The sequence below is a fragment of the Dasypus novemcinctus genome, chromosome X, assembly GCF_030445035.2.
Source record: "Dasypus novemcinctus isolate mDasNov1 chromosome X, mDasNov1.1.hap2, whole genome shotgun sequence".
Taxonomy (NCBI): Eukaryota; Metazoa; Chordata; class Mammalia; order Cingulata; family Dasypodidae; genus Dasypus; species Dasypus novemcinctus.
In genome coordinates this window covers 114,216,573-114,233,751 of record NC_080704.1, presented here as the reverse complement: position 1 = coordinate 114,233,751, position 17,179 = coordinate 114,216,573, and the positions used below count along the sequence as shown (strand labels likewise).

General features: G+C 35.7%; 1 protein-coding gene across 3 annotated transcripts in view; it reads left to right on the top strand.

The window, feature by feature from the left end:
- The window catches only part of NUP62CL (nucleoporin 62 C-terminal like), a 110,806-nt gene that overhangs the window by 59,997 nt on the left and 33,630 nt on the right, over positions 1–17,179 (top strand). The window contains exons 3-7 of one of the 3 annotated variants that reach the window (XM_071213036.1): positions 3,526–3,688; positions 13,827–13,977; positions 14,233–14,283; positions 14,425–14,559; positions 16,278–16,389. In XM_071213036.1, coding sequence (XP_071069137.1) covers positions 13,967–13,977; positions 14,233–14,283; positions 14,425–14,559; positions 16,278–16,389 — 309 coding nt within the window. In that variant the 5' untranslated portion in view covers positions 3,526–3,688; positions 13,827–13,966. Of the gene's footprint in view, positions 1–3,525; positions 3,689–13,826; positions 13,986–14,232; positions 14,284–14,424; positions 14,560–16,277; positions 16,390–17,179 lie in introns of all 3 variants that reach the window. The other 2 variants (XM_071213035.1, XM_071213037.1) reach the window with 2 other exon arrangements.

Sequence of the window (17,179 nt, the reverse complement as noted above, 5' to 3'; positions counted from 1 at the left end):
ACCATCACTGGGATTTTCAGTCCGCCCCACTTTCCCTTGTGCTAGGTGTGAGGTAAGATGGCAGCTCCCAGCCTCTTTCTGACCTGGACAAGCTCAAACCTTAGCTTTTCTCAGGATTATACTGTAGCCCACTGAATTTCCTCATCATAACTGAAATTGGTGCCCAACTGTCTCCTCCTCCCCCGTTTTGGGGAAGTGGAGCTTTCGATTCCAGCTGCGGAACAGCTACCGAGGCAGCTTGTGCCTCCAGTGGAGGAGGGGCACTGGCCTCTGTGGCTTGGAGCGCCCTACTTACGAGTCTTCTCTGCTGACGAGTAGTCTCCTCCTTCCAGTCCTCCAAGGACAGTGCAGGATGCTCCTCTGGCCTCCTGGAGCCACCAGACAGGTGCTTCAGCTAGATCCAGAGAGCTCTGGGTGTTTGCTAACTGCCCTGTAGCAGGAACTGACTCTAGGAGCTCCTTACTCCACAGCCATCTTGCTGTGCATTCCTCTCATTTGTTTTTATTTATAAAAGTTTGCTTAGGGTGAAATGAATCTTTATCAGACCTGGAAGAAATGAAAAGTCAAGCTGTTTTAAGCTTAAAGTAATTATTCCTAAGCAGAGAGGTGTACTACCTATTTATATACTCTTTTGCATGACCCAGTTTCTCATTTATACTAGACTAACTAGCCAGCCTATGACATTTGTTAAGGGTATGTCTTGAGAACTTCACAGGTTATCATATTTGAAAAAAAAACAAACAACATAGTATATAATTTCCCCCAGAAAATACCAAAATAAGAACTGATTCTATCAGTCACAGGTTGAGTCATTGAAATATGAATAGGTGGGCTCTTTGACTCTGCCAGTCCCACCCCTGACATAACTAGGTCTCCAATTCCTTCCTGCAAACTGATATCCTCACTACTAGGACATTTCTTATCACCCATTTTTTCCATTGCTTCCTTTATGTACTTAACCTCTCTCTCCATCAGATATGTCTTGACCTGATACCCCCAACCCAGGAATGTCTCCCCAACTCCCCTTTTCCTTCCCCCCAAGTGTATTTCCTTGCTCAGATACTTCATCTTACAAATGATTCTCATAGTACAACTTTAAAGTGTCTGCATCTGCAGATTTACAATTGGGATTACTCTCTGTTCTAGGTATAATCAGCAAGTTTTAAGAGAAGCTTATTTTTGAATCAATCTTATGTTTTATATGAGTCTGAAAAGTGATGGTGTCCATTCCAAGCATGGAGGAAGGTTTACAGTTGTTGATTAGGGACAGGATCAGGATAGCGTGATCTTTTAAAGGATATTTTCACTATTTTATTTATATAATGATTTTTAAAACCATGATATTTATTTAAATATAAATCCAAATTTGGTATACAATTATTTTGTATTATTTATAGACCTGTGCTTCCCTTTCTTACACAAATAATGTAGTAAAATTGACTGTATTAAGTGGTTTAGGCCAAAGTAGTAACTTACAAAATCAAACTGATAGAATCTTCACTCATAGATCTATTGCTTTTTATATTAATCAAAATAGTGTTATTTGAATATTATCTCCTATGTCAGGGCTAATTTATACCTTTTAAAAATAGCATAAAAGATGAGGAAAATGATAAATGCTGTATAACAAGTTTAAAATGATCGTATTGTTCTTTACTCCTTCGTTTGGCTGACGGGTATTTATTTCCTGACAGCATCACTCAACATGTTTGAAGAGGTGCATTGTTTGGGTGTTTCATTGTTTCTTTAGTGGTGGTGATGGGTTTTTTTAATATTTTTAAAACATACATACGTATCACTCCTTCTAGAGAGAAAAGTTTAATGTTTGTCTTTCCAACCTTTTTCCAAACATATATAAACATAAATTTATTTGGTTTACAAAAATGGGCTAATGTTATATATGTAGTCCTAGATTTTGCCCTTTTCCTCTAAGTATACATCTTTGGACATCTATCCATATCAGGAAATATCAATTACATTTTTAAAAATCATCTTTGGATGAAGGTAAGCTCCTTTATGAGAAGAACTCTCCTTTTTTAAAAAAAAATCTATTTTTCTGTCTAGAATGCAGTAGTTGTTCAGTGTTTGAAACAATGAATCAATAAAGGGGAGGGGGCCTATTGAGATTGTAATTAATTTCCAGTGTTTCTGGGGAAGGATTTCCTTTTAGATAATATTTTTATTCTTAGATGAAGTGTATAATGACATATGGCTATAAAGAATGCCGTACTAGATTAAATATGGAATTTCTCCAGTGTTCTGACTCTTAGTGACTTCAGGGATACTTAGTGATTGGGCATGGTCTTCCTCTGTGGTACTGATTTTACCCTCAAAAACGCTAACATGGAATAGGGATTTATTGAAGGGTGCTTGTGTCAAAAAAAAAAAAAAAGAAATGAATCTTGTGGAAATCTACTACAGACATTGCAGTTAACGTTGACTTTAAGGATATTAGAACTTGAGATGTTCTAAAGGCAGTTTTAGGGACCCCTTAAATCTAATTTCACATGAATGTCATTCAGCTACTCTTCCTTTGTCTGCTTTTCTCTTTTTTTCCTTCCCATAACCTATGGCTTTCTTATCTCTTTTTCTGCCTTACTGTTTTAACTTATTCATAATGTTGAACTGATCATGGCCCTTAATTCTATTTCCTCTCCATCTTTTATTGGTATTTTCAACTCCCTCTGTCTACAGTCTTAATTCTTTCTACACTCTTGGAAATATTTCCGTATTTCTGCCTAGAGCTTGATTCTTTCCGTATTTCTAAAAGTAAGAGGTAACTGTGAGTATGAGAGAAGTAGGTAATAAACATAGGGAAAGAATTTGAGCTAGGCTATGAAATATATTTAGGGTTTCAACTGTAGAAGGCAGGACATTCTAATATGGAGAAAAAGAGAAAAGGCACATAGGGCAGAAGTATGGATTGTACATAAAACTTTGAGAAGCTTTTGCCTATTAGATTGGCATAGATGCATATTTAGTATTGGCTAGGATGTAGAGAAACAGGCACTCTACCCACTGATAGGAATGTAAATTGGCAAACTATTTTTGGTTGGGCAGTTTGGCAAGATATATTAAAATATAAAGCATGCTTACCCTTTGATCTAGCAATTTCATTTCTAGGAATTAATTACACAGATATATTATTGTAAGTATGAAAATACAAAAATGTGCAAAGAATTTGTGTAAGATTGTAGTTATTCTTCCCTTGAATGTTTAGAACTTAGCGGTAAAACCATCTGAACCTGAAGTTTTCTTTAAGGGAAGATTTTGGGGATTGATTTAATTTACTTAATGATTGTAGGGCTGATTAAGTAGTAAGCTTTTATTTTTCTATGAATTTATTCAGGATTTTTTTTCCAGAAAGATTAAATCCAGATGCCTGACTTACCTTTCATCACTTCATATTAGAACAACTTGAGGTCAACTCCACAAGTACTTTAAGTTCAAATTCACATTTTAAAAATGCCTCTGTAGTTTTTAACCTTGAATGATAAGGGACTAAACATACTATTTATTTTCCAGCTACAACTTCAACCACTACAACCACTACTATCACCACTACCACCACCACCACTTCTACAACCACCAGTGATTTTGCCTTGAATCTAAAACCACTGACATCAACTGGAATTAATAATACTGTTCCAGTCAGTGTTAATTATCTACCTTCTACTTCGACAGCTAAGTAAGCCTATTTATTTGAAAATTTGCAAGAGTTTCATTTTATTTAGTATATGCAAGGCTTTATTTTCTTGTATTACTTTAGAATTTTATTTCAAAGCTAGATAAATGACTTAGAGACAAGTAAACAGTTGCTAAAAGGAATTTTGTAGCATAGGAAGTAAAGCACCCAACAGCACTCCTTTGCCTTCTGAACATCAATGTAATACAATTATTACTGTTACCAATAATAATAGCCAATATTTATTGTGCAATATGACATACACTTTATAAACATTATATCATTTAATCCTTGCAATAACCCTATAGTAGGCACTATTTTTGTTCCCATATTATAGATCAGAGAACTACTTGTTGTCATTCATTTAGTAAAGGTTGAGCCAGTATTAAAATTCAGGCAAAAAAAAAAAATTCAGGCAGTCAAAAAACTACACCAAAGCTACAAAAGCTAATAAATGAGTTCAGCATAGTGACAGGATGCAAGATTAATATGCAAAAATCAGTAATGATTCTACACACCAGTAATAAGCAATCTGAGAAGGAAGTCGGGAAAAATTCCACTTACAATAATGACTAAAAGAATTAAATATTTAGAAGTAAACTTAACCAAGAATTTAAAGGACCTATATTCAGAAAGCTATAAAGCATTGCTAAAAGAAATCAAAGATGAACTAAATAAATGGAAAGGCATTCCATGTTCATGGATTAGAAGATTAAATATCATCAGTTCTACCCAAATTGATTTACAGATTCAACACAATCCCAATTAAAATTCCAGTGGCCTTTTTTAAAGAAACTTAAATGCCAACTACCAAATTTATTTGGAAGTGTAAAGGGCCCCATATAGCTAGAAATATTTTAAAAAGGAAGAATGAAGTTAGAGGATTCTCACTTCCTGACTTTAAACCATATTACCTAACTACAGTGATGAAAACAGAATGGTACTGGCATAAAGGTAGATTTATAGACCAATGGCTCTGAATTGAGGGCTCAGAAATAGACCTTCACATCTATGGTCAAGTGATTTTGACAAGGCTACCAAGGCTATCAAGCTGGATCACAACTGGATATTAATATCCAAAAGAAAGAAAGAGGACCCCTTTCTCACAGCTGATATAAAAATCAACTCAAAATGGATCAGAGACCTAAATATAAAAGTTAGAGCCATAAAACTCCTAGATGAAAATATAGGGAATCATCTTCAAGACCTGGTTGTAGGTGGGGTTTCTTAATTATAAACTATGAGCAAGGAAAGAAAAAGTGGATAAATGGGACCTCCTCAAACTTAAATACTTTAGTGCTTCAAAGAACTTTGTCAAGAAAGTGACAAGGCAGCCTTCTCAACGGGAGAAAATATTTGAAAACTACATATCTGATAAGGGTTTGATTTCCATGCTACATAAATAGATCATACGACTCAGTGATAGAAAGGCAAGCAATCCAGTTTAAAAATGGGCAAAAGAAACAGACATTTTTCCAAAGAGGAAATACAAATGGCCAAAACGCTCATGAAAAGATACTGAATATCACTAGCTATTAGGGAAAAGCAAGTCAAAACTACAATGAGATATCACTTCATACCTTATAGAATGGCCATTATTTAAAAAACATAAAACTACAAGTGCTGGAGAGGATGTAGAGAATTAAGAACTCTCCTTCACTGTTGGTGGGAATGTAGAATGGTATACCCTCTGTGGAAGGCAGTTTGGCAGTTCCTCAGGAAGCTAAATATAGAATTGCCATATGACCCAGCTATCCCTTTTCTAGGAATATATCCAGAAAAACTGAAAACAATGATGCAAACAGATATTCGCACAAGAATGTGTATGGAAAAAATACACCAAATGTTAGCTTTCAACCATAGTTAGCAGTAATATTTTGATGATGTTCTCTCATAATTTTTACCAAATGCTTCTCAACAATGCAAGGTGTTGGTGATGGGGTGATGTATACGAATTCTTCACACTATGCATAATTGTTTTATAAGCTCACAACTTTTCTAATAAAAAAAGTTAGACAGTCAAGCTCTGGAGCCTGTTTTCTCTCTCACATCCTATTCTATGCTCCTTTCTAATATTTGCTTTTTTAAAAAATTGAACTTTTATTTTGAGATAATTGTTAATTCACATGTAGTTGTAAGAATTAATACAAAAACATCCTGTGTACCCTTTACCTAATTTCCCTCTATGATAACATTTTGCAATAGTGTAATACAATACTGCAACTAGAATATTGACATTGATACATTCAGGGTACAGAAAGTTCCATTGCTAGGAGGATCTCTTCTGTTGCCCTTTTATGGCCACACTCACCTCTCTACCTTTCCATTACCTTTCCGTGATCACTGGCAACAAATAATCTCTTCTGTATGTCTAGAATTTTGACCTTTTTGGAATGTTTTATAATGTGACCTTCTGGGACTGTTTTGTTTTGTTTTTTAATCATCACAATTCCTTGAGATCCATCCAAGTTGTTGAGTGTTTCAGAAGTTTGTCTGTGTGGAGAAAGTAGCCACAGCAGCTGCTGAGAGTAGGGAGAGGGAAGAAGAGATATGATGTGGGGGCATTTTCAGGACTTGGAGTTGTCCTGGGTGGTACTGCAAGGAGAGATGCTGGACATTGTATGTCCTGCCACAGCCCATTGGGGGGACTGGGGGAGAGTGTAAACTACAGTATAAACCATTATCCATGCGGTGCAGCAGTGCTCCAAAATGTATTCGCCAAATGCAGTGAATGTCCCACGATGATGAAAGAGGTTGTTGATGTATAAGGAGTAGGGTGAGAGGGGTGGGAGTATATGGGAACCTCACATTTTATGAATGTAACATTTTTTTTAAATAGAGAAAAAAATATATACGGGATATCCATATTTTAAAAAAAGTTTGTCTAAGTTGTGTTTCATGGTATTATGTGTGTAACATGGTTTGTTTAACCATTTACCTGTTGAAGGACATCTGGGTTGTTTCCAGTTTGGGGTTATTATGAATAAAACTGCCATGAACATCTATGTGCAGCTTTTCAGAAAATATAATTCTCATTTCTCTTAGAAAAATGCCCAAGAGTGTAATTGTTGGGTCATATGTTATTTCGTGTATAGTTTTTTTAAAGAAACTGTCAAGCTCTTTTTCAGAGTAGCTATATGTTTTACATGCCTCCTAGCAACATATGAGTGATCTAGTTCATCTGAATTTTCATCAGAATTCAATGTTTTCACTATGTTTGACTTTAACTGCTCTGATAAGTGTGTAGTGATCTCATTGTGGTATTAATTTGCATTTTACTTATGGCTCATGATATTGAAAATTTTTTCGTGTGCTTATTTTCCATCAGTATATCTTGTAAATGAAATGTCACCTTATGTCTTTTACCCTTTTTCTAATAGGAATTTGTTTTCTTTCCAACTCTTGAGTTTTGAGTTTGTTATATAGTCTATATACTAGTTCTCTATCAGATATATGTTTTATAAATATTTTCTCCAACTCTTTAGCTTGTCTTGTCATCCTGAGTCAACTGAACAAAAATATTTAATTTTTTATTATCCTTTTTTAAAAGATACATAGATCACACAAAATGTTACATTAAAAATATAAGAGGAATACCTGACTCCCCACACCCCCACTCCTCCCACATCAACAACGTCTTTCATTAATGTGGTGCATTCATTGCAATTGATGAGCATGTTTTGGAGCAATGCTACACAGCATGGATTATAGTTTATGTTGTAGTTTACACTCTAGGATAGAGGAATAAAATATGGATTAGCGTGTACTTACTGGAATTCTACTATAGAATTATTGTGACTCTAGCAATGGAAGAAATGATATCATTGATATGGAGACAGTGGCCACAGGAGTTGCTGAAGGCAGGGCAAGGGAAAAAGAGGTATGATATTGGGGCATTTTCTGGACTTGAAGTTGTCCTCAATGACATTATATAGCCTGCCATAACCCACTGAATGAAAAACAGTTTTTAATCAATGAGGTCGAATTTACCAATTTTCCCTTTAATGGTTCATGCTTTTGATTTTCTCCTATTTTTCTAAATTTTATAGTCTTGCACTTTACATTTAAGCTTGTGATCAATTTCAAGTTAATTTTTGCATAAGGTGTGATGTTTAGGTTAAAAGTCATATCTGTTTGCCTGTAGATGTCCAGTTTTTCAAACACCAGTTTTGGAAAAGCCTATCTTCCTCCACTGAGTTGCTTTTGCATCTCTGTTAAAAATCACTTAGACACATTTGTGTCAAATGTTTTCTGCCTCAACTGATATGCTCATATAAGGTTTATCTTCTTTAGCTTGTTGATATGGGACATTAGATTGATTCATTTTCAAATGTTGAACCATCTGTGTATATGTGGATTAAATTCTACTCGGTCATGTATAATTTTTAAAAATACATTTTTATTTAGTTTTTAGTATTTTTATCAAAATTCATGAGAGATATTGGTCTATACATTTTCGTTTTTCTTTTTCCCTGTCTTTGGTTTTGGTATCAGGATAATCTGGCCTTATTAAAAGACCTTGGGGAACTATTCCCTTCTCTTCTGTTTTCTAAAAGAGAATGTTTAAAATTGGTGTTAGTTTTTCTTTAAAGATTTGGTGGAATTTTCCAGTGAAATCTTTTGGGCCTGTATATTTCTTTTGGGGAGCTTTTAAGATACGAACTAATTTATTAAATGGTCCTAGGACTATTCATATTGTCTATTTCATCTTTGATGAGTTTTGGTGGTACGTCGCTTTTTAGAAATGGTTTATTTTTCCTAAGTTGTTAAATTTATGGATGTGAAATTGTTCATAATATTCCTTTATTGTCCTTTATTGACTGTAGGGAAATCCTGTTTCATTCTTGATATTGGTGATTTGTGTCTCTCTTTTATCAACTTTATCAATTTTTCCCCCAGAGAACACGTTTTTGTTTCATTGATTATTTCTTACTGTTTTTCTATTTTTAGTTTCATTGATATATAATGTATTTCTTTTTTTCTGGTAGCTTTGGGTTCACTATACTCTTCTTTTTCCAGTTTCTTGAGGTATGAACTTAACTTATTGATTAAAGGAATTCACTCTTTACTTTAAAAAAAAATTAATTGTATTTTTTTGAAGATACATAGATCACAAAAACTATTATATTAAAAAATATAAGAGCTTTCATGTACCCCCCACTCCACCCCACTCCTCCCACATCAACAACCTCTTTCATCATTGTGGCACATTCATTGCATTTGGTGAATACATTTTGGAGCACTGCTGCACCCCATGGATAATAGTTTACACTATAGTTTTCACTCTTCCCAAGTACATTCAGTGGGTTTCTAATGCAAGCATTTAGGTCTGTAAATATCCCTCTCAGTCCGGCTTTATCTGTGTCCTATATGTTGTATGTTGTATCTTCAATTTCATTCACGTCTTTGTATTTGTTCAATTTCCTTTGAGAATTCTTCTTTGACTCATGGATAATATGGAAGTATGCTGTTTATTTTACACATGTTTACAAATTTTCTTGATTTCTTTGTGTTATTGATATCTAGTTTTATTCCATCATGGTCAGAGAACATACTCTATATAATTTCAATTCTTTCGAATTTGTTCAAGTTTGTTTTATGATTCAGGGTATGATCTGTCTTGGTGAATATTCTCATGGGTACTAGAAAATTATGTTTTCTCTTTTTTGGTGGACTGTGTTATATATATATATATATTTCAATTGGGTTCTCTTGCTTCATTGTGGTTTTAGATTCTCTCTTTTTGCTGCTTTTCTATGTAGTAGTTCTATGTTATGGAGAGTGACTTGTTGAAATCTTTTAACTATAATTTGGATTTTTCCCTTCTGCTCTATGAGTTTTTGCTTCATATATCTGGAGGCTCTATTTGTTGCTTACACATTTAGGATGGTTAGATTTCATGTTGCCTTCATTCCTTTATCATTATGTAATATTTCTCTTTTTCTCTGATAGTTTTCTTTGCTCTGAAGTGTACTTTATCTGATATTAATATAGCCATTTCTTTTATAACATTAATGTTGCATGGCGTAACTATTTCTGCAGTTTTATTTTCAACCTATGTGTCCTTGTATTTGGAGAGAGCTCCTTGTAGACACCATATTGTTGGATCATGCATTTAATCCATACTGGCAATCTCTGTCATTTAATTGGCCCATTTATATTTAAAGTAATTATCGATTTCTTATTGCTTAAGCCTGCCATTTTATTATTTGTTTTGTTGTTGTTGTTGCCTCTTTTCTCATTTTTCTGGTTCTCTTTTCTTACTTTCCTCTCTGTGGATTGTTTGAACACTTTTTAGGGTTCCATCTTTTTCTACTTAAAGCATTTTGGGCTATATAGCTTTGTATAGTTTTCTTACTGCTTATTCTAAGTTTTATAATATTAAATGTAACTTATAACAATCTAGTCATATCATTGTTTTACCACTTTGTGTGAAGTATAGAAATCTTACTTCCATTTCGTTCCCTTTACTCTCCTTACCTTTTAAGTATAATTGTCTCAAGTATTTCCTGTTTGTACATTGAACATAGATAGCATTCTAAATTTTACTTTAACCATCAAATATGATTTAAGAAACTCATGAGAAATAGGATAATCTATTATATTTATTCTTGTTATTACCCATTTCTTCTATTTGTGAAGTTCCAAGTCTCCTTCTGTTTTTTTCTGCTTAGCTAATCTTCAAGGGTAGGTTTGCTAGCAATATATGCTCTTTATTTTATTTTGTATGAAATGTCTTCATTTTCGCTTCATTTCTGAAGGACATTTTAACCTGATACCTAAGTCACAGTTGACAGTATTTTTCTTTCAATAGTTGAAAAATATTATGTCTCTTCCCTCTAGTCTTCGGAGTTTCATATGACAAATCTGTCATTCCAGTTGGTGTCCCATTTTAAGTAATATAACATTTCTTGTAGGCAGCTTTCAAGATTTTTTCTTTGTGTTTAGTTTTCAGAAGTTTAATTATGATGTATGTTAGCATGGATTTCTTTTAGTTCTCTTTTGGATTTGCTCAGCTTCTTGAATCTTTGAGTATATTTCTTTTGCCAGATTTGGGACATTTCCAACCTTTATTTTTCAAATACGCTTTTAGTCCCATTCTCCTCTCCTTTGGGGTCTCTGATGATAAGAATGTTGGCTCTCTGTGTATTGTCCTCCAAATCCTTGGTACTCCTTTCATTTTTTTTCTGCCTATTTCTCTGTGTTGTTTTGTAAATTCTATTGATCTGTCCTCATGTTCACTGAGTCAGCCCTCTGTCATCACCACTCTAGTATTGAATCCTTCAAGTGAGGTTTTTACTTTGGTTATATTTTTCAGTTCTGTAATTTTTATTTAATTCTTTCTTATGACTTCTATTTCTTTGCTGAGACTCCCAATTTTTCATTTGTTTTAAGAATATTCATAATTGCTTGTTGAAGCATTTTTCTGATGGCTAAAATCCTTTAAAAAATAATTCCAGCATCTGAAACCACAAAATACAATCTGGTGATTGTATTTCTCTTTTAAGTTGTGATTTTCCTGGCTTTTATTATAATGGGTAATTTTCCGTTGTATCTTGTGCATTTTTATGTTACATTCAGAGAGTATGGATGAAATTTAAATCTTTTTTTCCCCAGAGGTAGTCCCTGCTAAGGTGTAGCATAAGGGTCGGGTGGTTTGATTGTTCATCTTCTGACTAGACACTGCCCACATCATCGCAGCAAAAGTGGAGCATTGACTCACACTCTCTCATTGCAGATGGGTAGAGTGGAAGTTGAGCTCCCCCCTCAGCCCTGCTGACTCTTTCCTCATGAGTGTTGGGCACTGAGGTACACCACTTCATTTCCTCTAGGTGGGGGTGTAAGATCACCTACCACCTGGGCCCCAATGAAAGGGTAAGTACTGAACTAACTCATATTGCTTAGTTGCAGCAGGGCAGAGGCAGATACTCAGCTCCCTACTGTGCCCCACTGAAACTGGGGTAGGGAGGAAGTGAGATGTTAGCTACTCTACTTCATACCACATCGTTCAGCCTCTGTTGATAATGGGTGAGTACTGAAACTTAGCTCTCCACCGGGTCCCATTTGCACTTGGTTCAGGAGAGGAGGAGGACAAAAGTTTTAACTACATCTACTTTGCTGAGTTCAACTCATTCAGTCTTTGTTTTTGCCAGAGGGTGTGGAGGTTAAGCTCCCTAATGGGCCTTGCTGAAACTTGATGCAGAAGAGGATCCCTTACTAGCCCCAGCTTGCCTTGATCAGTCTCAATAATGCCACATGGGGATAGAGGGTCAGCTCTCCTCAGGGCCTTAGTAACACTGGAGATGAGGGTTTGAAGCCTAATGGTGATTAGCCCTGATTCACTGCCCCATTAAATCTCATTACTGGTAGGTGGGGCTTTGGAATCACTTTGTTGCTGGAACCCACTGACACTACCCTAGTGGGGGAATAGGAATGCTGCCTGTCTCTGCCAGGTGGGGAACTGAAGATCACTCCTTACTCAGCCTCGCTGACACTGCCTCAGTAGGGGTATCAGAGTATTGCCTTGTTCCACCCAGCAAGGGATAGATGATCAGTTGCCCACTCGATCTCCTGGATACTACCTGGATGGGAATGGATCACTTCTGCTTCTGCCTAGCAGGGAATGGAAGATCACCTTTATGTTTGGTTTGCTGACACCATCAGGTACAAGAATTGGAGCACCAACCTGCTCCCACTAGATAGGAGATAGAAGATTAGCACACTGCTTGGTGCCAACAGTCCCACTTGGCAGAAGAATTGGAGTGTACCACCCACTTGGCTGGAGATGGGATGGAAGAGCCACTCCCACTAGATCCTCCTGAAACCATAGTGTGAGAGGAAGTGTGTCATTTTTCTGTTGGTGTTTGGCTAGATTAGAGTGGATATTGTCAAAAATATTTTTTCATATTTAAGTCACCCCTTTCCTAGTCCTTCTGATTAGGGAGAATAGTCTTTTCTTGGAGATATTTTTGTTCTTGTTTGTGGTTCCACGTTAGATCTGTCTGCAGAGCCCTCTCTGGGACATATTGGAGGCAATAAAGGTACCCAGAAAATGCACCACTGTGTAGTTCCTCAAGTCCCGAGTTCTCTAGTCAGTCTGCCTTCTTCTTTCTTTCTTTCAGAGTCTTTTGATGCTTCTTTTTTAGTCAAGTAAGAGAAGGGAGAATATATGCATTCATACTATTCTTTATGTAATGATAATTTATGCTGTTTTGTTCACGTGGATTCAGATTACTGTCTAGTGTCACTTGCTTCCAGGCTGAAGAACTCCCTTTAGTATTTCCTATGAGATAGACTTGCTAACAGCAAAGCATATTATCTTTTATCTAGGAATGTCTTTATTTTGCCTTCATTTTTGAAAGACTTTCACTGGATATGAGATTCTTGATTGACCACCTTTATCTTTTGAAACTTTGAATGTCATTCTACTATCTTCTGACTTATATGGTTTCTGATGAGAAGTCAGCCAATTATTTTATTGGGGTTCCCTTGTATGTGATGTGTCATTTTTCATGTGTAGCTTTCAAGACATGTTGCTTTCAAGACATGTTGCTTTCTTTGTATTTGTCATTATTTTTACTTTGATGTATCTGGGTGTGGATCCCTTTGTGTTTATTCTATTTGGAGTTCACTGAGATTCTTGGGTATAGAGATTAAGGTTTTCCATCACATATTGGATGTTTTTTGCAATATGACATGAGACAGATGAGAAATGCAGGTGCCCTCCTCTTCCTATAGAGATACCCAAGCACTTGACTGGTGGCTGGGAGGAGAGGGATTCCTTTTTACTTGTCACACACTGCCCATATTGGAGCATCCATCATGCCGAGCTAAGGGAGGGCTAGGTGAACAGGGAAGACAGTGGGTGGTGGCACAGACTCTGTTCTTATCTAGATTTAATAAATTTTCTTGAAATTATGTTTCTTCATTTAGTGTATTCCATTAGGATAATGTCTAAAGACTCTGAATGTTTGTTGCTATTTTTTTTTAAATAACTTTCACCAGTTATGGTTGTTTTGCTGGAGAGCAGGTCTGAGTCCTCATGTGCCATTTTCTTTTCAAAGTCCTCCTGGGTTCTTGGTTTTTAAATAAAAATGAGATCATACTATACACAGACCTCTGCATCCTTTTCTTTTTATAGTTGGATAACAACTCCTGTAATGACATATGATAAGCTGGAGGGTCTGATAAACAAGAGGAGTCTTGAGCTAGAGGATCAAGAGAAACACTTTCTTCACCAGGCCACCCAGGTCAATGCTTGTGACAGGACATTGATTGAAAATGGTGAACAGGTAAGAAAATATTCTTATTATTATTAATCTTCCTGCATTGTAGACATATTCTCAGATGGACAGAAGCATAGAGACCTGTTTTTATTTTTCCATTCCAGTACTGGAAATTAACTTAAAACATATTTCCTTTGATAATTAGTACCCTGATTTAGGAAATCTTTTGTATTTGAAGTATATTTTAGAAAATTTTTGTTGCTTTAAATTACAATATAAATTCAAATATTTGCAGTACTGTACTCTTATTTTTCTTTATAGATTTACTACTTTACATGGAGAGGTGGAAAAAGTGAAATTGGATCAGAAAAGGTAGAAAGTCTTAGTTACTAGATCAAATGATTAAAGATCTATCTCTCTATCTAGTTATTCTTCCTTCCTGTAGTTTGATATTTATTTCGTCACTCCAAATTCTTCCTTAGGGCATTTCTTCTGTTGAATTAATTTATTTAGGTTGGAGCAAGAATTGGATTTTATCCTGTCACAGCAAAAGAAACTAATAGATCCATCGATCCCATTAGAGGAGTCTGTGAAGGGCCAGAGTGGGTCCATCTATCTGCAGCATGCAAACAAGGAACGTGAGAGAACGTAAGTAACTGAATGAAGATAATTAATGGGGCACAACCTAGCTACCCTGACAGCATTCCAAAATGAGGGGAAAACTTGATTGGTAAGCAGGGAAGAAAAACTGGTAGAAAAGGACAAAATCTTACAGTTTGACATTTATCAACTTGTTTGAGTACTTTCTGTTTATCGTTTCTGGAAGATTAAAAATTAAGTGATCATTCTGACAATTTTGTTTTGTAGTATTTTATACAATGTTATTACTGCCAAGCTTATACATGGCCACCACAGTTTATTCTTAAATTAGAAATGCAAATTTTATGTGCATGGGATATTTATGATCTATTTATATTGACTCTTCTAGACCTAATATTCATTCCATTGCGTTAATGATAAGTCATTTGCTATTTTAAGGACAATTTGTTAATCTCGGGGGCAAACTGCTTAGCTTTCAAAAACAAAATGATTTTGGCAATGTCTTGAGCTACATGTGTTTTATTTATGTATTATTCAAAGTTTTACCTTCAGTAAATACACTGCCAGTGCTCCCTCATTTAAACCTTTCTCCGTAATTGAGATTTGTTAATCAGGCCAAATTATAAAGCATTGTATGAATATACTACATAAACTATACTGAGACTAAATCCGACTCTCTTTTATCAATGGTTTATTAGTGGGTTAAGCTTGACCTTATTTTAAACAGGCTTGCGAGTTAACTATTTTGTAGGGGCATTAAATGTATAAAAGTATGGCTTATCTATTAATCCCAGTTCTGTTTTCTGGTTCTGTGAATCTTTCTTTTCTTATAGTTTCTTTCTCTGCATTCTGTCTATTTTCTGAAACAAATAGGGTTCCACTTTTGGCAATAAGATCCTAACTGTAGTTTGAAGGCATCTTTGAAACATTAGTTCCTTTCCATTTGCTCTTTTATAGTCAAATTTTCGAGGTGATGGAATCTTTACCAGAATCTTCAAGAATTTAGGCAAATGATTTGGGTGAGAAAAGGAAGTAAATAATTTGGGATAAAAAGGTAGTAAATTGTTAATAAATCTAATTGAATCCTGTAACCTTTATAGATATTAAGGTCAAAAAAGCCTTCAGTCACTTTAGTTCTTATAAATATATTGAAAATTAAGTTTAATGTGTGTGTGTGTGTGTGTGTTTGAGTGGAAATCCAGAGACTCTTAGAACACTAACTGATTTGTTATAAATTTAGCTGCTATCAATTTACTTTGCTTTTTATGAAACTCTTTTCTTAGAACATCTTTTGTTGGCTAATGAAGTGTGTGTGTGTGTGTATATATATATATATATGGTTTTAGTTGCAAGACTTAGTAGGCAAGATCATATCCCTTATTGCACATGATGATAGCACTTATTAATTACTGCTAAAGTCTAGATAACTTCTCTTGTATATCTAAATGTCTTCTGGGTTTATTTTGACACTGAAAGAGTTTCTTTGCTTAAGAGTTCCCTGGAATATTAATCAGAAGGTACATAGTTGACAGTGAAAATAGCAAGATGGATAAAAGCCTTCACCTAATGAATTCTTTTCAGAATATGGTAATAATAAGGTCATAGATGCTACATCTATAAAAATATGGCATTAATCATGAACGAGAACCGACAAGGTAGGGTACTCGGGGAAAATCCAGTTGTCAGTATCATCTTTGTATGTCAATAACAGTACGTGGTAGAGAACACATTAATTTTTAATCCCTTTATTTTACCTGCCTTTCTAGTTACAAATTATCAGAAAATATAAATGTTCAACTGAAACGAATGGCCCAAGATCTCAAGGACATTATTGAACACCTGAATACATTTGGAAGTCCTGCCGACACTATGGACCTGGTGGGTTTTACTGCTGTATGTATTTTGACAACTAAGATTTAGTATGAAATTTAATATTTTATTAAATGAAGCTAGGATACAAAACGTTACGTAAGCTGGGGGGAAGGTAATGCATTTACATGCTGAGTTTGGCTTAGAGAGTGGTTGCAACTGAGCAACATGGAGGCTCTCAGGAGGTAGCTCTTAGGCTCCCTGCACTTCTAGGCCTAGTTGAAATTTCCAGCACACAGGCTCACAAGCATAGTCATCAGAAACAAGGACCCATCACTGGACCATCCTTCTTCACTGGTCTTTGCCCTCTTGGGGATGAGACTCCCTGGCACTAAGGAATTACTACCAAGCACCAGCTGGTGATGCAACTAGAAAAAGACATTGACTAAAAGGGGGAAATGGTAAAGACAAATGAGTTTATATGGCTAAGAAACTTCAAAGTGAGTTGGGAGGTCATCAGAGGTTCACACTTACTTACATCTCAGCAGGATCCTAGAGACAGCCAAATTAAATAAAACCCCAGGTATTGGTGCTCCTGAGGGCTATGGAGACACACAGGTTCTAATGTCATGGCAGATGGCTCTGGAGTTCAGTGCCTTGCCAGTGGGCCCCACTTTGGAATTTGTGCTCCTGAGTCTGATGGAGTTGGACTCAGGTGTGCCCTTTCTACACATGCCTCTTCTGTCACTTTTATTGAACCTATGGTTGGTGCTGGGGTTGGTGTATGCTCAGGAGACTTGTATCTCTGGGCTGTCTATGTGTCAGCTGGGCCGTGAGCCTCAGCAGAGTTTCAACGCCT